The following is a 20,062-nucleotide window of genomic DNA, read 5'->3' on the forward strand; positions in this document are numbered from 1 at the left end:
CTTATTGAAGTGGGGGCATTTTGGGTTGCAGGGGGGGAACTGGGGTTCAGGAGGGGAACTGGGGAGGGGCTTTTTGGGGTGCAGGAAAAGGATTTGGGTTTGAGGGTTTTGGGGTGTATAGAGGGGACTGGGGGGCCTGATGAGGCGCCTCTCCCAGTGGAAATTGTCAGGGTCCCCTTCTCCCAGCCCCTGGGGTCCTCGCAGTCCTTGGGGCCCTTCCCCCCACCCCGCCCCGGCCAGGACAAACCCCCCTTTGTAGGGCCAGAGCCGCCGCGGGGGGGGCCCGCATTCCAGCGGTGGGGGAGGCGGGTTCCAGCATTCCAGCGGTTGGGAAGAGCCAGGAAAGAGGAAGGGCCGGGGGGGCATCCCAGGGCTCAGTTCTATGCCTGTGCCCCCAATTAATTACCGTTAATCAGCAAGGGCAGAGGAGGAGGAGGGAAGCAGAAAAAGATCAGGATGAAGGTGAAGGAGGAACAATGACAAAGGAGGAAGAGGATGAAGAATTAGGGATGAGGAGGAAGGAGATGGAAGAAGGAGGAAAGTGAAGGAGGAAGAAGGAAAAATGGGAAGGACAGAGGGAAGAAGGAAAGAGTAGGAAGAATGAGGTGGAAGGAGGAAGGTAAAAGGGAAGAAGATGGAATGATGGAGGGAGGAGGAAGAAATAAGGAAGAGGAAGGGGGGAGGAGGAAGAGAGGATGGAAGGAGGAGGATGAAGGAGGAAAAGCAGGAATAAAAAAGGAATAAAGAAGGATGGGGAAGGAGGAGTCAGTGGGACAAGGAAGAGGAAGGAGGAGGAATGGAATGACAAAAGAGAAGGATGGAAGAAGAGAAGAAGGGAAAAGGAAGCCCTTCACCAGAGAGAGGAAGGCCAATGATGGGACAGGAAATTCCCCCTGGGAGGCTTTGCCTGGGAGGAACTGCCCCGTTTCCCTTTGAGGGGGGTAGGAGAAGGGCAGAAGGATTTAGGGCTTTCTGGATCTTTTTAAGCTCATTTTATTGGAGAAAACAAAACAGCCCCCAACCTGGGGGAGAACCCTTAAACACCCCCCTAGGGACTCCAGAACTCCCCCAGGACCTCCCAAAACCTCTGGGAAAGTTCTTTTTACGCTTTTACAGCCCACTCCAAATCCCAAAATCTCAGAATTATCTTGAGGCTCTGGGTTAGAAATGCAGGTTTTCCTGTGTAAAGGGTGGGGTTTGCATCCCAAAAACTGGGTAGGGGAACTGTGGGGACACCTGTGAGCAGGAGGATGATAAAGGTGCCCAGGCGAAAATCAACATTCCAAATGGGGGGTGGAGGGGGACCCCAGACCCTGAAGGATTTGGGGGGGGATTGGATGCCTCCCCAACCCTGTTTTGGAGGAGCTCCAGTGAGTGGGGTGGGAGGAAGGCCAGCTCTTCTTCACCCCTTATTCCATTGAAAACATGGAGCTGGGGCTGCTTTTCCTTTGAGAAAACTCTGGGAATTACCCCTCCTGCCCCACCGTGCTGATTCTGGGGTGATTCCCGTGCGTTCAGGGTGGGGTTTTCCGGGATTTAAGAAGCCGTAGCTGAGGGAATTGATGAGTTTTAGGCTTTATTTCCATCTCGCCTGGATCAAGGTTGGGATTTTTGGGAATCTCCAGAGGTTCCCGTGGCGGCTGAGGAGGAGGAGGAGGGGGAGGAAGCTTTTACTCAGCTCCTTCTTCATCATCACCTTCATCCTCCCCATCCATGGAGAGCGCGGCATATTTGCTGGCGTGGCTGAACTGCAGGGAAAACCAGGAAAAATTCCCAAAAATAGGATTTCAGGGGGATAAAGATCCCCAGGGGCTCACACATCCCAAAACCAGAGGTCACAGCCTCCCAAAAGGGGCCAGAGACATCCCAAATTGCTGGGGTGGTTGAGCTGAGAGGGCCAGGGGGGTCATTATTGGAAAACAATTTCCCAAGCCCCCCAAAAAAACAAGATTTGAAGTGGATGATGACCCCCAGGGCATCATTCACCCCAAAAAGGGGGGGTCATAGCCCCCCCAAAAGGGGTCTCAGACTGCCCTTTTGTACCCCAGACTGCTGAACTGTGGGGGTGGGCAGAGGGAGGAGAGCAGTGAAGCAGAAAATTCCCAAAGTACCTCAAAAAATGAGATGTGAGGGGTTGAAGTCCCCTGGGAGTTCATTCATCCCAAAGAGAGGTCGCAGCCCCCCAGTTAACTGGAGGCATGGGGAGTCAGTTACGGTGGAAATTCCCCAGAATCTCCCAAACCTGGGATTTGAGGGGGGTCCCTCCCTCCCCATTTTGGGTCCCCCTGAATCCTTACAGAGGGGGGGGTCTCCTCCAGTTTCTTTGGCTCGTGCTCCTTCCGGGGATCTCTCCTGCAGGGCAGAGGGCAGAGATCAATTCCTGGGGAAATTCCCAGTGCCTGGGGGGGCTTCCTGGTTCCTGAGGGGGGTCTGGGGGAGGCCTCACCTCTCAGGGTCCCCCATTCCCACGGGGCCACGGCTGCAGCTCCGGCCCTTGGAGCTGTTCTCCCGGACCCCCTCTGGCTTCAGTTCCTCTGCTGGAAAAGGGTGAAGGGGAGTGTCACAGCTCCCAAAAGCCCCTGAGCGCCCCAAGCCCTCCTGAACTTCCCAGCAAGGCCTTGACATCCCTGGAACCCCCCCAACCCCCTTCAAAACCCCCACAAAATCCCTCAACCTCCCAGCTCCCCCAATACCAACCTCCCCCCGAGCCCCCCCAAAGCCACCTGAGCTCCTCCTAACACCCTCTGAGCCCCCCAAATGCTCCCAAAACTCCCCCAAATCTCCAAAACCATTCTCACCTCTCCTTTGGGGGGTCCTGGGGGGGCCTCCGTCATCTCCAGGGGGGGAGGGGCCAGGGGGGCCCCCACTGGGGAGGCAGAAAAGGGGGGAGGGTCATCAGGGGGGTCCCTGGAATGGCCCCATTCCTAGGAATGGTGGGATGGTGCACAGGAATGTTGGGATAGGGCCTGGGAATGTTGGAGTTGAGCACTGGAATATTAAAATGGTACACAGGGAATTCCTGGGAATACTGCGATGGGGTACTGGAGTATCCCTGGGCCCTGGGAATATCAGGATGGAGCCCAGGAGCACACCTGAGAATGGTGGGAGTGAGCACAGGAAGGTTAAGATGGGCAGAAAAGCCTCCATGGGCTGCAAGAGAGTTGGGATGTGCCACAGAACACTGGGCTGGGACACAGGAATATTGGGATGTGTGGCAGGAACACCCCTGGGCCACTGGGTGTCACAGTGACTCCATGGAATAGGGCACAGGAACATTGGGATGGGGCACAGGAACTCTGGGATGTGCTGCAGGAATACTGGGATGGGGCACAGGAACATCCCTGGGATACAGGAATATCGGGATGGGGCTTAGGAAAGCTGGGATGGGCAGCAGAAATGCTGGGATGCACTACAGGATCATCCCTGGCAATGTTGGGGACCCCTTCTCCCGGCCCTTGGGGTCTTCCCCCAGGGAAAACCAGGGACCCACAGAATGCTCTGGGCTGGAAAAGCATCCCCCACAGGCCACTCCTTCCTGGGACACCCACCTGGTTGGGGAGGGTTGCTCTGAGTCGGAGCTCTGCGAATTGCCAGGGGGGTTCTGGCTGCTCCGCTTCATCCAGGCATTTTCCTTGGGAGGCGGTGCTGGCATCACCTTGGGCTTCTCCTCCCGGGATTTGGGGGGTGGTGAGGGTGGCTCCTCCTCTTTTCCTAGGGGCTCATTTTCCAGGGATTTCTCACTCTCCCTCCTCCGTGTGGCTGGGGGGACACAAATCCGTGTGGGAGCTGCTAGACACCCTGGGCTGGGATGCTCCATCTGCCCCAGATCCCAACTCACTCCGGCCGGTGGGGCCAGAGCCCACAGACGTTCCTGAGGGTCCTGTAGGGCCGCTCTGGGAGGATTCGCTGCCTGTCCGGGATCGCTCCTGGTTCTCCTCACTCCGCCAGCTTGGATGCCTGGGATAGGGTGGATATAGGATGAGAGGCCTGGGAAATGACTGCCTGATCCCACCTTTCCCATACAATCAGCACCACCTCACACGAACCACTTATGAAGGGATCATTCACACACATCCCACTTACTTTTCCATGGGGACCATTCCCTGTCCCTCCCAGCTCTCTGTAGGGATCAGCCCTGAATTTCCTGAGGAATCATTTCCATCCAATCCCACCTCCTTGTGGAGATCATTCCCTCCCCATCCCCCTTACCCAAGAGACCATTCCCTACCCTTCTCATCCTTTGGATGGGATCATTCTTGCCCATTCCATCATTACCAAGTGGTCATTCCCTACCCATCCTACCTTTCCCAAGAGACCATTCCCAGCACTTCCCACGGGATCATCTCCATCCCACTCCCTCTTTCCCAAGGCACCATTCCCACCTTTCCCGGGGCCGTCTGTCGATCCTCTTGTCATCCTCCAGCTGCCGCTGGAGTTTTTCCTGCTCCTTCTGGAGCCGCTCCTCCACTTCCCGCTCCCGAGCCGCTGTATCCACAGGCTTGGCCCCCCCAAAGATGGAAGCAGCCCGGCTGGATTGGGCAGCGGGAGCTCCGGAAGTTTCCTCTTCTTTGGGAGCGCTGCGGGGCTTCAGGTTGAGCTTCGGTCTCTGGGTGGGACCTGGGAATGAGCCGGGAGATCCTGATGGGCACTGATCCTGCCTGCACCAGTACTGGGACTGACAGGATAATCCCCGATCCATCCCACCATTCCCAAAGGACTACCCCTTCCCCAGTCCACCTCTCCTGAGGGATCATTCCCACTCTCTTTCACTTTTCCACGAGGAACATTTCCATCCTAATCCACCTTCCCTGACAGACCATTCCCTGTTCTTCCCACCTTTCCATGGGGATCATTCCTATCCCACCCTTTCTCAAGAGACCCTTCCAATCCCATCTCACCTTTCCCAAGCGACCATTCCCATCACATCCCACCATTCCCAAGGGACCATTCCCTATTGCTCCCACCTTTTCCAAGGGATCATTCCCATTCTATCCAACTTTTCCCAAAGGAACAGCTCTGGTTCCACCCCACCTCTGTCCTCACGGCGGAAATCATCCCGGCCGTAATCATCCCGGGAATTCCACCGATCCATGCGGTCATCCCGCCGGTCATAACGATCCTCATAGCTACGGTAGTCATCATCCCGGCGGTATCCGCTTCCAAAGGCTCTCCGGCCACTGCCTATTCGGGAATCGTAGCCTGGGGAATGAGATGGTTCTGTCTGAGAGTGACTAGGGATAATGCAGCCCAGATTCCCAGTGACAAGAGTCTGGGAATTTGGGGGATTCCCAGTTGCTGGCCATGGAGGCGGGTGTCACTCCCAATCTCTCTGCCCCTGAAAATCCTTAGGAATTCCCACCTCGGTCGTAATCCCTGCTGCGGTCATCATAGCGATCCCGGCTCCCAAAGCCGCGATCCATGTCCCGCCGTGGCCCGTCCCGATACCGGTCATCATAGCGATCACGATATCCTGGAAGTGGAATGGGGTTTTACTGGGATAAGCACAGATTCCACGAGGAAGGAGGAAAATCCTGGTACTGCTCCACATGGGAGAGAAGGAGGCCCCATTTAGCCCTACAGACTGCGAATGAGCTCAGGTGGGAATGAAGAGTTTTGGAAATGAATAAGCTTGGGGTAGGAATGAGAGCTGAGAACAAATGAACTCCAAATGTGCATGGGGAATGAACAAGCTCAGGGTGGGAATGAGTTCTGGGAATGTATTAGCTCCAGGTGGGACTGAGTTCTGAGAATGAATGAGGACCAGATGGGAATGAACAACCTCAGGGTAGGAATGAGCTCAGGTGGCTCCTAACTTCAGGCAGAGCAGTGTCAGGTGCTCCTGGATCCTGGGACAATGCTGGTTCCCAGGACACAGGGGAAGGAGGGAGTGCCTGGAATGCTGGGCCTATTCCCTTCACTCACTGTCCCCAAATCCATCGTCACTCCGGCGCGGGGGGAAGTCATCGAAGGCATCGGGAGCAGCTGGACGTGCACGCCAGTCGCTCTCAAACCGCTCTGAGTCCCGGAAGCGATCTCGGTCTCTGCCAAAGCAGCGATCGTCCCGATCTGCCATGAGCCAGGGACACAGAGAGAGCAGAGACAAGGAGAGGGAAAGGTAAAGAAAATTAAAAGTAAAGGAAGGAAACAGGGCAGTGTTCGGGCTGCACCCTTGGCCACTCTCCCTGCATCCCGACCCTGCTCAATCCGTGTCCTCAGCTGGACGCTCACCTTTATCCTGAGCTTGATCCGCCACATCCACTCGTATCCTTCTGTTACCTAAAGACTGGAAACAACAGTGGGAAGTGAGTGTTGGGCTGGGAATTCCTTCTCCATATCCCACCTGATCCTCCCCTCTTCCAGCTGGAAGCCATTTGACCTTTTCCCATCACTCCAGGCCCATGTCCAAATGCTTCTCCAGGTCCTTGGAGCTCCTTTAAGCCTTAAGGTCTTGGAAGCTGGGATTTGACTCACCTCTTCATTAAGGCTCAGGGCCTGGAACAGGGAATCAATATCCTCGAATTCTGCGTATCCGAAACCTTTCAACCTCTCAGGATTGGTGGGTTCCCGTGGAAGCCGCACGGCACTTATCTGTGAAGGGAGGGAAGGCAGGGAAGCTCCCCTCAGGATGTTGGCCTCCAAAGGGGAATGCAGAAGGGTATCAGGATCTGGGACGGAGCAACTCATGGATATCCAGGGATTGAGGAGGTTCCTCATGCATGAGAAGGGAAGTGGGGAGTCCCACCAATATCTTTGGATTGAGGGACTGGGAAGAGAATTCCAGCTCTGGCAGCTGCATTGGGAACAATGGGATGGGTATGCTCTGCAGGTTCCAACCTGGCTCAGGTAAGCAGGAGCCATCTCAGAGCTCATCCCAGTGGAAAACAGAGCTCATCCCAGTGGAAAACCAGCCCTGGATGTGTCCAGCACAAGTCCCACATGGACAAAGGGTAGCCCACAACCTCCTTTCCCTGGATTTTGGCTCCCAAAGTGTGGGAGCTCCTTGCTCATTCCTGGTCAGAGTCCTAGGAAGTATCAGGAGCCACCGACATTCCTAAATGACATCCCAGGGGGTCATGGGGTCCCCAGAGCATCCCTTGAATTTTTTGGGGATGGATTTCCTGATGGGAAACCTCTTGGAAAGCCAGGATCTATCTTGGACCAAAGGAGAATCCACAACACATCCATGGAATTATATTTAAAGGATAACAAATGCCAGGAAGAGGAAAAAGGAATGAGGAAGGCCAAGGTGTGTAGCTGGAGAGGGAAGAGCAGGATTGGTTCAAATGTGAATAAACTTGGTTTTCCCCATTTCGGGACTAATTTCCCTGTGGTTTCAATACCTCTGTGTGATCCATGAGCTTCCTGATGCTGTTTTCTTTGACCTTGGGAGCTGCCCTGCCCCACCCCTCCCAGTCTAACCTCCACCCGATTCCACAGGGAAACCCCCCCACTGGAGCCTCCTCAATCCCACTGGAGGAGCAAAAATGGCTGATCCATGGCTGAGGAATCACGGGATTCTCTCAGGATCAACCTACAGACTCCAACATTCCAGGAAAATCCCGTGGCAATGGATATGGGTGTCCGATAGAGAAGAGCTGCACCCCAGGTTCCCATGGCATTCCCACCGTCTGGAATGTCACTCACATTGAGCCCTCGGAAGAAATCCTTGATGGACTCTTCCGTGACATCGTAGGGCAGGTTTCCCAGGAATGCCGTGTACGGGGGGGATTTGGGGAGGCGGCTTCTGTCGATGTTGGGCTCACGGGCGGCGCGCGGGGCCGTGGGAAGGATGGAGCGGTCGATCGGAGGCGCCCGGTAAACGTCGTCATCATTGCTGTGCCACGTGGTGGAGACTGCAGAGAAATCCGGAATGTGGAGACAGACGCACCTGGCCAGAGCCCACCAGAGCTGACTGGGGCCATCCGGAGCTGGCCACGTCAACTGGAGTCAGCAAATCATCCCAAAACCCACCCAAATGGAGGCAGCTGAAAGCAACTGGAGGCAATGGGAAGAAACCAGAGTCATCCAGACCCAACCGGAGGGAACTGGAGTCCAGCAGAGCAATGGCAACTGTCAGCAGCATTGGTAAATCCATGGAAAAGGTGCCCTGATGCCATCCAGATCAGCCAAGGCAGGGATAGGCAATCCCATGGCATGGCTTTCCATGATTCATTCCTGCCTGGATTCCAGCCTGGCTCAGTGGGAAGCTCTGGTGAATCCAGTCCCTAAAACCCTCAATACTTCATTTCTGCTCCCCCACTTTGCTGGACATTGAGTCTCATCCCTAAGGAAAACTCACATGGCTCTCCCAGCTTCATTATTCCCCAAAAAAGGAACAGCCAGTGGATTTTTCCAGTTGTGGGTGCCACTTGCAGCTAGGAATGCCAATCCAGAACTGGGAATGCCAATCTGGAAGGTGGGAGTTATGTTCCAAGAGCTGGGAACACTGACCCAGAGCTGGGAATGCCCTCCATGATCCCAGAATGCCCCTCTAGGGCATGGGAAGGTTGATCCTGAAACAGGAATGCCAGTCTGGGAGCTGAGAATGCCAATCTCAGAGCTCAGAATGGTGCCCACGGATTGAGAATGCTGCTCCAAGGACTGGGAATGCCAATCCCAGAGCTGGAAATGCCACTCTGGGGGCTAGGAATGCTACCCTGGCTCCAGAAATGCTGCTCTGGGGGCTGGGAATGTCAATCCCAGAGCTGGGAATGCCATCCTGGTTCTAGGAATGCCATGCTCACCTTCCAGGTCATCGGTCTCATCGGCCCAGCTCACAGGTTTGGGGATGTAGGTGGGGCCCCCCCCGCCCCCCCCGTCCTCCGCCAGGAAATCCGTGAGCGTCAGCGTCTTCCCCTTCTTTGGCTTCTTCTTTGCTGCCGCTGCAGGAGAGACCGGAGACACAGATCAGAGCGGGAATGGGAATGGGGGGAATTAAACAGGGAATGGATGGGAATGAGAGGGGGAAAGGTCAGGAAAGAGAAGGAATAAGAGGGAATGAGAATGGGATCAGAGTGGGAATGGTGTGAATGGGAGCGGGCATGGGCAGGAATGAGACAGCAAATGAGCAGGAATGAGCTGGGACAGACAGGAATGAGAGCAAGAATGGGTCAGAAAAAGAGTGGGAATGGAAGGGAGAGTGGGAACAGGTAGGAGAGCAAGGACAGAAACAGGGCAGGGGCAGAGGGGACTGGGGACGCTGGGGTGGGACACAGGACACTGGAATGGGACTGGGGACACCAGGATGAGACATGGGACACAGGGATGGGACATGGAACACTGGGATGGGTCATGAGTAGCAGGGATGGGACACTGGGATGGGACAAAAGCCACCAGGACCTGACACTGGGAGTGGACTTGAGGAGCTGAGAGGCAACATGAGGTGCCAGGATTGGACACAAGGCACCAGAACATGGGACACTGGAAAGGGACAGGAGGCGCTGTGATGGGACATTGGAATGGGACATGGGATGCCAAGAGGTGACAGGAGCCACCTCTTGGGACACAAGGCCTTGGGATGGAGCACAAGGATGGGACACGAGGTGGGACTGGGATGGAATGGGAGGAGCTGGGATGGAACAGAAGCCAGTGAGATGGGAGACGGGGCACTGGGAAGGGACATGGTACAGGACAGGAGGGGCCAAGGGGAAACCATACAGGAGGACATGGAGCACCAGGATGGGACAGGACGCCCTGGGATGGGACACAAGGTGACAGATGGGACACGGGATAATGACGATGGGATGGGATGGGATGGGACATGAGGTGCCAGGAGAGGACACAAGATGGGACACAAGGCAGCAGAATGAGACAGGAAGTGCTGGGATGGAACACAGAGCACCAAGATGGGACAGCAGCCACTGGGATGGGACAGGAGGTAGGACAGGAGGAGTCAAAAGGAGACAGGAAATGTCAGGATGGGACATGAGGAACCAAGAGGAGACAGGAGCCAACAAGATGTGATACCAATCACTGGGATGGGACATGAGGCATCAGGACAGGTCTCAAGGTGACAGGATGGGACACTGGTACTGAGATGTCACAGAAGGCACAGGGACACAGGATGGGACATGAGTCCTCTGGGTGGGATATGGCACTGAAAGGTGACACGAAGTGGTGGGATGGGCCACGAGGGCATCAGGGTGGGACACAAGGTGGGACAGAAGCCACTGGGACGGGACGGAAGGAACCAGGAAGGGATGTGGGACACCAGGATGGAATACAAGGGGAACTGGGATGGGACAGCAGGAGGCACAGGAGGAGCCAAGAGGGGACAGGAAGTGACAGGATGAGACACAAGATGGGACATGGAGCACTGAGATGGGACAGGAGCCACTGGGGCGGGACGGGGCTCCAGACTGGGACATGGGACACCAGGATGGGACAGGAGCCACTGGTACGGGACACACTAGGGGTCAGGAGCCACCGAGCCACCCCCCAGCCCCCTTTATTTGCTCTTTCCACCAGGAAGGCTGTCCCCATCTGACCCCCTGCAGGGACACACCCAGGCATATGCTGTGACCCTCCTGGAAAACTGGGTTATTTCCTGGAAGGCAGATTTTGATTTACAATTCCCCCCAGTCTTCCCTCCTTCCAGGAGGAACTGCTGCCCTCATGCAGCTCTGCCACTGGATCTGGGACCTTTCCCGGCAAGAATGCCACATTTTCCAGGAAAAATCCCTCCAGGTGGAGCTGGGGGCGGGGGGGGGGGTCTCAGAGTCTGAAAGAAATGGTGGATTTATTTCCTTCCTTCCCCCACCAGGTTTTGGGGAAGTCAATTGTGCCCCCAGGGCAAGGAAAACTGATGCATTTTAAGAATATAAGAAAGAAAGGCTTGGAAAAACATCCTTTTTTTTTTTAAGGAGAGATCATGAATTTTCATATGGTCAGAGCTCTGGCCAGAGAGTGGAATAATAATTAGTTAATAAACTGAAGAGCTTTAACAAGGATAAAAAGGATGAAGGTGGAATGCTGGGATTGCTCATGGAATGGCCTGGAAATGTTATTCCATGGAAACACAGCACAGAGAGAACCACCACTGGTATTTTCCCGTGGGAATTGGGAGAGGGTGGTGGTTATGCTATGTGAGATCCCTGGGATGGCTCCATCTTCCCCCAATCCCTCCCTTCCCTCCTACCATGGACTTCAGGAAAGCATGGGGCTGTTCTGGGAATCTTACAGGAATCCCAGCCTGGGATCCGGGAGCCTCAAGAGCCTCAGAGATGCCCCAGGGTGACTCAACCTCCCCCAGGAAACCAGCCTGAGACTCTCCTGGGAATGCAGGAAGCACCTTAGGCCACGGGAAAGCTGAGACAGGGATGGATCCAGGTGGGAAACACCGAACCTTGGGATGGGAAGCACCTTCCAGCCCCCGTGCTCACACTGGTACCGGGACCCCCCAGGGAGAGCCGGGGATCCCGGGAGATGTTGCGGGATCGGGAATGGAGTGGGGAGCAGGGCTGGGAGGGGTCATATCCCGCCCCGCCTCCCCCGTTACTAACCCCAAGGAACCCCAAGAGCACCGCGGGCCCGGGAAGGGGGTCCCGGTGCAGCCCCTGGGAGCAGATGTGTGGGGAGGCAAATCCCATCTCCCCCCATAACTCCCGGTACCGGGGCCCCTCCGACCCCTCCCGTTCGCGGCCACGTGGGCACGTCGCCCCCTCCCGCGCGCACGCGCCGGGCCGCGCCCGGCGCGCGCCCGTCAATCACCAGCCGGGCACGCGCGCCCCCGCCAATGGGAAGCAGGGAGGTGTTGGGGGAGCCCGGCGCGCGCACGTCAATCACGGGCCGCGCGCACACCCCCGCCAATGGGAAGCGGCGGGGGGGAAAGGGCGCGCGCCCGCCCTGAGGAGACGCGGCGGAGGAGGAAGGGGGGGGGGGGGTGGTTCGGTTTTCCCGCCGCTTCCCCCGGTGCTCCCGCCACCGCCTCCCCACCTAACCCCATATCCAGGAGCGGCGGTGCCCGTAACAGCCCCGGGGCCGCCATCGGTGCCGCCATCAGTGCCCGCGGAGCCCCGCGCGGGCCGGCGGGGCCCGGGCCCGCGGCGCAGCGCTCACCTGGGGCCGCCATGTTGGGACGAGGCAGAGAAGGCAAAGGACCCGGATGGCGGCGTCACGTGACCACGAGCGTCGCGCCCTGTCAGGGGGCGGGGCAAAGCGCGGGGGCGTGATCTGGGCTGGGGGCGGGGCCTGGGCCCGGAGAGCCCTGTGGGGGAGGGGCGGAGGGACCGCAGCAGGATCCTCTCAGCGGGGCTCCCGGCAGCGGGGACCCCCGGCACTCACAGCCCGGACACCGAAACGCCCCGACAGCGGCACTCCTCCCCGGGCCCCACGACACTCAGACCCCTGGGCACTGACAGGGGATTCCCCGGTCACTGCGATCCCCGACACCAGGAGCCCCGGACTTGGGCTCCCCCACACAGCGACAGCCCTGGGCACCGCCATTCCCCGGACACCGACACCCCTGGGAGCCCCCCGGGAGCCCCGATCCCGGCACCCCCTGGTACGTGACCCTCTAGGCACCAACACCCCCGGTCTACTGACGCTCCAGTGACCCCCGGGCACCGACACCTCTGAGCACCGACCCCCAAGGAAACCCCGACACCGGGACTCCCGGGCACGAGGATCCCCGCGACCCCCGAGCACCGCACGGGGACAGCCGGGTACCGCAGTGGGACCTCCGCTCCCGCGACACCCGTGTCCCCAGGGAGCAGCTCACGACGGGACAGCGCTCAGAGCTCGGGGCTTACCCCGGGGCTGGCAGGGACAGGGACGTTTTGGGGTCCTCCTGGCTGGTTCTGGGAGGTCGATGCCCCCAGGGACCCCGACATGGCTGGGGGTGAAAGGGGTGTCCTGGGGGGGCATGGGTGACAGGTGTCAGGATGGTGACAAGATGGGGTACAGGAATCCATCCCTCCCCTGACAACCCCGTGCCTCAGTTTCCCCTGGTCTCAGCCCCATATTCCCACCCCTGTTTCCCCCCCGGAAGGACACACCAGCACATCCCATCTCCCATTCATGGGAATCACCACTTTATTTGGATCTGGAGGGGCTCGGAGGCCCCCCCGGCTTTTGGAGGCCGGGGATCCCCCGTGACCCCCTCAGTACGTGCGGACCTTCACCTCCCTGGTCTCGGTGACCACACGCTGGGTGGTCCCTGTCCCTGCCGTGGTGGCTGTGGTCTCTTTGTCCAGGGCATCCCTCAAGCTGCAGGGAGGGGAGGTTAGGGGTAGGGGTGGCTGGGGGTCACCTCCCCATGCCAGTAGTGTCCTCCCCTCAGTGTCAGCCAACAGGTGATGGTGATGGAATGTCCGGGGGGGTGGGCTGGGGTGTCCCAACACTCTGGAGACTGTCCCCTCTGGCTGTCACCACTGTCCCCCAGCTGTTCCCAAATAACTGCTGGGACCCAGACACTTGGACACCTGGGGTTCATGCCCTCTGACATCACCATTGCCTCCATCCCCAGACCATCCTGAATGACAGAGCTGGGACAGTTGATCTCCTGGGATCATTCCCCCCTCGATGTCACTGCTGTTCCCTGTCTGTCCCCAAAATCTTGAAACTGGTGGGACCTGGACACTTCATCACAGGGGGCTCATCCACCCTGGTTGTCACTGTGTTGTCACCGCTGTCCCCTCTCCATGCCAGGTACAGCACCTGGACACTCCATTCCTGAGATTATCCCTTCCCATCCCCTTTCCAGCCCATATCCCCCCTCCTCTGTCTCCATTCCCCCTCACCTCAACTTCCACCCCACCTAAACCCCCCTGTACCTGGATTCCCCCTCACCTGAACTGCCTCCCTTTGAATTTCCCCCATGAGCCCTCATACCTGAAGTCATCCCCCAAGCTTCCTCACCTGAGCTCTCTCTGCTCACCTTCCCCCAAACCTGAACTCCCCCCCCAACCTGAACCCCTGTTCACATGCCCCCCCCACATTCTCCCCCTGCATCTGAACTCCCCCCTTATTTGAACTTCCACCTCCTGTACGTGGTTTCTTTTCCCTCCTCACCTGAACTGCCCATATCGGAACTACACCTCCAAATTCCCCCCTCACCTGAACTTCTAACACCCCATACCTGAATTCCTTCCCTCTCCACCAAACTCTCCCCTGAACCTTCTCATACTCGAACTCCTCCCCCTTACCTGAACCCCCCCAAACCCCTCCCCATGACCTGAACTTCCCCCCAACCTGAATTCCCCCACAAACTTCCTCACTCATCTGAACTTACCCTTCCTGTACCTGAGCCTCCCTCTCTCATCTGAACTTCAACCCTGCTGGTACCTGAATTCCTTTCCCCCCACCTGAACCAACCAGTACCTGAGCCCCTCCCCAGTCCCCCCCTGCTCACCTGAAGCCGTCGCTGCCCTCCAGCAGCTGCCGATACGTCGCGATCTCAGCCTCGAGCCGATCCTTGAGGCCGAGCAGCTCACGGTGCTGCTCATTCTGCCGCTGGAGCTGCGCCCTCACGTCCCGCAGCTCTGCCTCGGCCGTGCTCACCTGGAGCTGCACCTGCGCCAGGTGAGCCCCGGCCCGAGCCTCGGCCTCAGCCAGTGCCGCCTCCAGACCTGCATTCTTGGGGGATTGGATGGGGTCAAGGGAGTTTTGGGCAGGTTCACCTCGGTCTGAGACTCAGCCTGGACCATGGCAGCCTCTAAATCTGTGTTTTCGAGTGTTCAGGGGGGAAGTAGGGGGTTTTGGGGGAGTCACTACCCCTAAAATGGGGGGTTTGAAGGATCTGCACCACGAAAATGGGGCAGGAGTCACCTCGGGCTCAGCAAGTGCAGCCTCCAGACCCACGTTCTGGGGGGACTAAGTGGTTTTGTGGGAGTTCACCCCAAGATTGGTCAATGCAGCCCCCAAACCCATGTTCAGAGGGGATCAGGGGAGGATTAGGGAGTCTTGTGGGGGTTCACCCTGGCCCGAGCCTCAGCCTCAGGCAGTGCAGCTTCCAGCCCTGAGTTCTGGGGGATTTGGAGGGTTTAGCAGGTGGGGCTCAGGACCTTAAAAATGGCCTTTGGGGGCCTGGAGTTATGGCTTGGGGATTGGAAGGGTTTTGGGGCTTTGGAGCCATGGATTAAAGGAAGTTAGGTTTTGGTGGGCAGAGTTGGGGGTGTGAGGCTGTGGATTGAGGGATTTGGGAGAGTTGGGGTTTTTTGGGGAATTTTGGGGTACCTGGTTGCGCAGGGCCTCAAGGTCGATCTCAAGGGTCTGCAGTGAGCGACGCAGGACCCCAACAGTGCCTCGTGCTGTGTCCAGGTCCTTTGTGCTCTGTGTCACCTCCAGGGTGGTCTCCGTGATCTGGGAGGGAAAGGAGGGGTCTGGGAGGGCTCAGGGACACCCTTGGGGTCTGGGGGGCAGCAGCCTTGGTCCCAACCACCATGGACACCCCAAGTCCTGGTGGAGATGTGGGTGATGAGACCATCCCAAGAGGAGCCAGACTCAGGCATGAGGGTCCCACATCATGGGAATCCCCTAGGATGGGCTCCAAAATTGGGCCCCCTTGGACAGAGGCCACCCCAAAAGTGTCCCCAAGGTTCAACAAGGAACCTCCCAGAAAGCTCACCCCAGGAGTCCCCCTGAAAACATCCCAAGTCTCCACCCAGGGGAGACTCCACCCCTTCCTCTCCCCTTTGTGGGGCTTGTTTGGGAACCTCCTATGCCAGCCTGGGGACACCCCGCTCCCACTCCCACTCCCACTCCCACTTCCACTCCCACTCCCTCTAGTTCTCCAGGGATTTTAAGACCAGGGCATTGTCCTGCATATGCAGCTCCCCCAGGACCATTTTGAGGACCATTTTGGGGTGGGACTTGGGTTTTTTTGGGTTCCCCACCTGCTGCCCCCACTGCTTCTCCAGGTCCTCCAGGTTCTTCTGGGCCAGGGTGTCATACTGAGCCCGCAGCTCCCCCAGGACCTTCCCTAAATCCTGCGACCGTGGTGCATCCACCTCCACTGTCAGCGCTGACTGTGAGACCTGCGCTTGCAGGTCCTGCACTTCCTGGAGGCAGAGTGGGTCAGTTTGGGGTCCCATGCCCTCCCCAGGCCCCCCAAGCCACCCAGACCCACCTGGTCATGGTCCTTGCGCAGCAGGATCAGCTCCTCACGCAGGGCCTCGATGTCCCCCTCAAGCTGCAGCCGCGTCATGTTGGTGTCATCCAAGACCTTGCGCAGCCCCATGATGTCGCCATCCACTGACAGCCGGATGGCCAGCTCTGCCTCGAATCTGGCAATGCCACAGAAGTGAGGCCAGAGCCAGGATGGGACATGGAGCTGAGCCAGCCTTATGCCCATTCATAACTTTGTCCTTGTCCTCGGCCTTGTTTCTGTGCCCAACATATCTTTGTCCCCCACCCCTATCATCAGCCCTATTTCCATCCCCAACCCAACACTGCCTTTTCCTCATCCTTGTTCAATCCCTGTCATCTTCAGCCCTATTTCCATTCCCAACACATCCTTCTCCCCATCCCTGTTCCATCATCATCATCTTCATTCCCATCACATCCCTTTCCCCATTGCTGTCCCATCCCCATCCCATTCCCATCATTCTCATCCTCAGTCTCATATCCATCCTCATTCTCATCCCCATCCTCATCTCATCTCTATTTTCAGTCCCATCCCATCTCCTTGTCCCATCCTCATTTCCATCTCCAGCACTGCCTGACCTCATCCCATCACTGTCTCCATCCATGTTCTTATTCCCGTCTCATCCCCTCTGCCATCTACACTCATCCCATCTTTGTCTCTGTCCCCATCCTTATTCCCATCCTTCTCCTTGTCCCCATTCCCAATTTCATCTCCCGATCCCATTTCCATTCCTGTCCCATCCCATTTCTCACCTACAGCTGTCCCCATGCCTGTCCTTTTCCCTGTCCCCCTCCAGTTTCCCATTCCCACTCCTGTTTCCATCTTTGACCTTGTCCTCATCCTGATTTCCATCCTCAGTCCATCCCTATCCCTGTCCACACATGTTCTCCGTTCCCGCTCCTATTTCCATCCTGGTCTTTGTGCACATCCCTGTCCCATCTCCAGCCCCATCCTCGTCTCTGTCACCACCCCATTCCCATCCCTGTACCCACTTCCTTCCCACCCATCTCCATCCCATCCCAATCCCCATCCATTTTCACCCTATTCCCATTCTCACTCCTATTTCCATGCTTGTCTCCATCCCATCTCTCTCATCATCCTTATCCCCATCCCATCCCATCCCATCCCATCCCATCCCATCCCATCCCATCCCATCCCATCCCATCCCATCCCATCCCAACTCCTGTTCCCATTCCCATCCTCGTCCTTGTCCTCATCCCCATCTCGTCTCCATCCTCATCCCCATTCACACCCCCATCTTCATCCTCATTCCTACCCAATCCCACCCCTAATCCCATCTCCATTCCCAGCTTGTTTCTAACTCCATTTCCACCTCTATCCCCATTCCCACTCAGTGCCCATTCCCACCCCTATTCCCACCCTATCTCCACCCTCTTTTCCATCATATTCCCACCCTCATTTCCATCCCCATTCCCACTCCATCCTCATTCCCATGTCATCCCTGCCGTGTTCCCATCCCCGTTATTCCTAGTATTCCCATTATTCCCAGTATCCCGCCCTCACTTGACCCGGAAGTCGTCGGCCGCCAGCCGTGCATTGTCAATCTGCAGCACTGTCCGTGCATTCTCCACTGTGCTCTCCAGGATCTGGGATGGGGACAGGAGGACACACATGGATACAGAGGACACACGGGGGATACACACGAATATAGGGACATGTAGGGACAAATGGACATATGGATGTGGGGACATGGACACAGAGATATGGGGACTGATGGAGGGGGGGACATGGGGAGACACATGGATATGGGGACATGGGGATGGGGGACACGTGAAGGTGGACACACAGACATGGAGACACATGGACAGAGGTGAACACATGGATATGGGGGGGACAGGTGAGTGGGACACATGGGACACGGCGACACAGGGACGCACACAGGGATACAGGGACACGTGTCACTGTCACCGCGGCAAGATTACTTCCCTGATCCCCCTTCCCTACAGGGCCTCGCCCCGGAAAAGCGGCGATAACCCGGGGCGGGGCGGACCGAGGGGTGGGGGTAGGGGTGCCGGTCACCTTGAGGGGGGCTCCAGGAGGGGCTTTGGGGAGGCTGGGAGGGGGGTCATTTACCCAAAAATCGGGGTAAAAATGGAGGGGGGCTCCTTCAACACCGCCCCATCCCGGTGGCCTCGGTCACGTCCTTTCGCCCCACGCAAAAACAGCCCCACGGGGAGGAAACCTCCCCGTGCCCCCCACCCGCGGGGACTTGCAGATCTCCCCCATGTCCCCCCAGGGACTTACAGTCCCCCCACAGATGCAAAGTTCAGTTCTTCACCCCCCCCCCCCCCAGTTAATGTTTAACCCGGACCCCCCCCGCGCCCCGACCTTCTCCCGTAGCTCCTCGATCAGCTCCCATTGGGGGCTCCAGTCGTGGGCGCTGGGCCCCTTTTGGGCCATAAACTCCCGGATTTGGGTCTCCAGGCGCCGGTTCTCCCGCTCCAGGCTCCGCACCTGCTCCAGGTACGTGGCCAGGCGGTCGTTGAGGTCCTGCATCGCCTCCTTTTCGTTTGCCACGGCCCCGGAGGCCCCCAGGAAGACGCTGCCCCCCAGGCTGGCCCCATAACCGGCCCCGTAACCTGCCCCAAAGCCCCCCCCAGCGCTGCTCAGGGTGCGGGTGACGGAGATGCGGGATCCCGCGCCCCCCGCCCCCGCGTACACGCTCGCGGCGCTGCCCAAGGGGGCGAAGCGGCGGCCGGGGGCGATCCCATGGGTCCCGAGGGTCCCGGAGCGGACGGAGCTGGAATAGACGGTGCGGCGGGAGAAGCTCATGGGGACGGTGACACGACGGCGGGAGCCAGAGAGTCGCACGGACGGACGCACGGATGGAATTCCGGGCGGGAATTCTGCCCGGGATTTATAGCCGGGAGCGGCCCCACGGCACCTCCCCACGGCCTCGCTCCCGGGAAGGTGCGGCTGGAGCCGGCCCAGGGCTTTGTTCCTGCGGGGATCGGCCCCACAGCTGGGGGTGGGAGGACATGGAAGGGGATCGACTCCAAAACTTGGGGAGTGGGGTGTGAAGGAAAGGAATCAGCCCCAAAACTCGTGGAATACAGGACAGAGGTTTGGGGGTCTGACCCAGAATTGGGGAGTGCAGGGCAGGGGGAAAGGAATCAACCCCAAAACTTATGGGGTATGGAGTGGGTGGAATGGGGGAAGACCCAGAACTGTGGGGTGGGGGGCAGAGGGAAAGGAATCAGCCCCAGAATTTGTGGGATGAGAGTTGGAGGGATGGGATCGACCCCATAACTGTGGGGTGGGGGACGAAGTAATAGGGGTTGGCCCCAGAACTGTGGGATGTGGGGCAGGGTCGGGATCAGCCCCACACATTTCTGGGTCCCCATAGCCAGCCCCGCATCACCCTACTGACCTTTGCACTGCTGCAGCCCCTGCCTGACCCAAGACCCTGTTTTACACTATTCCTGCCACATTTTGCTCTGTTTTGCTCTGTTCATGTCCCTTTTACTCACTTTTGCCCACTTTTGCCCCATCCTTGCCTTGCTTTGTCTCATTTTTGCCTCATTTTTGCCCATTTCTCATTTTCCCCATTTTCCCATTCCTGCCTCTTTTTGCTCCATTTTACTCCATTTATGCCAAATCTTCCTGTTTTGCTGTTTTGTGGCCCTTTTGCTCTGTCTACCCCATTCCTGTCCCATTTTACTCATTTTTAGCCTATTTTGTCATTTTATCCCATTCTTGTCCCACTTTAACCCTTTCTGCCTGATCTTGCCCTGTTTTACCCTATTCCTATCCCATTTATCCTTTCTTTCCCGATTTTCCCCCATCTCTACAGTTTTTCCAGGTTTCCCCCCATTTTTTTGCTGTTTCTCCCCATTTTGCCTCATTCCTTCCCCTTTTTCTCCCATTCCGTTTTCCCTCATGTTTTTCTTGGCTTTGCCCATTCCTTCTCCTTGCCCATTCCCTCCATTTTGCCCCATTCGTCCCCAATTTTTCACA

General features: G+C 57.6%; 2 protein-coding genes across 3 annotated transcripts; both read right to left on the minus strand.

Annotated features, from left to right (window-relative positions):
* Nucleotides 1-1,559: 1,559 nt before the first annotated feature.
* On the minus strand, nucleotides 1,560-12,133 carry EIF4B (eukaryotic translation initiation factor 4B). Of its 2 annotated transcripts, XM_058861288.1 has the most exons (15): nucleotides 12,058-12,133; nucleotides 8,745-8,882; nucleotides 7,645-7,853; nucleotides 6,472-6,588; nucleotides 6,229-6,283; nucleotides 5,923-6,066; nucleotides 5,360-5,470; nucleotides 5,032-5,199; nucleotides 4,383-4,617; nucleotides 3,839-3,957; nucleotides 3,549-3,759; nucleotides 2,799-2,866; nucleotides 2,447-2,537; nucleotides 2,298-2,352; nucleotides 1,560-1,748 (listed from the first exon to the last, which is right to left on the minus strand). In XM_058861288.1, the coding sequence occupies exons 1-15, from the start codon at nucleotides 12,068-12,070 to the stop codon at nucleotides 1,671-1,673; spliced, it is 1,812 nt and encodes a 603-aa protein (XP_058717271.1). In that variant the 5' UTR covers nucleotides 12,071-12,133; the 3' UTR covers nucleotides 1,560-1,670. The 2 variants fall into 2 exon arrangements, with proteins under 2 accessions (XP_058717271.1, XP_058717272.1); XM_058861289.1 differs by lacking the exons at nucleotides 1,560-1,748; nucleotides 2,799-2,866 and having other exon boundaries at nucleotides 2,292-2,352; nucleotides 12,058-12,132.
* An 875-nt stretch (nucleotides 12,134-13,008) lies between these two features.
* KRT18 (keratin 18) lies at nucleotides 13,009-19,009 on the minus strand. The gene is made up of 7 exons (XM_058861307.1): nucleotides 18,434-19,009; nucleotides 17,609-17,691; nucleotides 16,067-16,223; nucleotides 15,834-15,998; nucleotides 15,175-15,300; nucleotides 14,351-14,574; nucleotides 13,009-13,206 (listed from the first exon to the last, which is right to left on the minus strand). Exons 1-7 carry the CDS (start codon nucleotides 18,875-18,877, stop codon nucleotides 13,101-13,103), a joined length of 1,305 nt encoding a protein of 434 aa, XP_058717290.1. The 5' UTR covers nucleotides 18,878-19,009; the 3' UTR covers nucleotides 13,009-13,100.
* Between the last annotated feature and the right edge of the window lie 1,053 nt (nucleotides 19,010-20,062).

Source organism: Poecile atricapillus, chromosome 35 (assembly GCF_030490865.1).
Source record: "Poecile atricapillus isolate bPoeAtr1 chromosome 35, bPoeAtr1.hap1, whole genome shotgun sequence".
NCBI lineage: Eukaryota > Metazoa > Chordata > Aves > Passeriformes > Paridae > Poecile > Poecile atricapillus.

What these genes read in the sequence shown, in the direction of transcription:
- KRT18 (XM_058861307.1), bottom strand. Translation starts at nt 18,877, where the DNA reads ATGAGCTTCTCCCGCCGCACCGTCTATTCCAGCTCCGTCCGCTCCGGG. An exon ending in GCCGACGACTTCCGGGTCAA is followed by an intron (nt 16,224 to 17,608) that starts GTGAGGGCGGGA and finishes TGGCATTGCCAG; the next exon opens with ATTCGAGGCAGAGCTGGCCA. An exon ending in AGAAGCAGTGGGGGCAGCAG is followed by an intron (nt 15,301 to 15,833) that starts GTGGGGAACCCA and finishes TTTCCCTCCCAG; the next exon opens with ATCACGGAGACCACCCTGGA.
- EIF4B (XM_058861288.1), bottom strand. An exon ending in CCCTGAGCCTTAATGAAGAG is followed by an intron (nt 6,284 to 6,471) that starts GTGAGTCAAATC and finishes TGTTGTTTCCAG; the next exon opens with TCTTTAGGTAACAGAAGGAT. An exon ending in TTTCCGCCGTGAGGACAGAG is followed by an intron (nt 4,618 to 5,031) that starts GTGGGGTGGAAC and finishes GCTCATTCCCAG; the next exon opens with GTCCCACCCAGAGACCGAAG.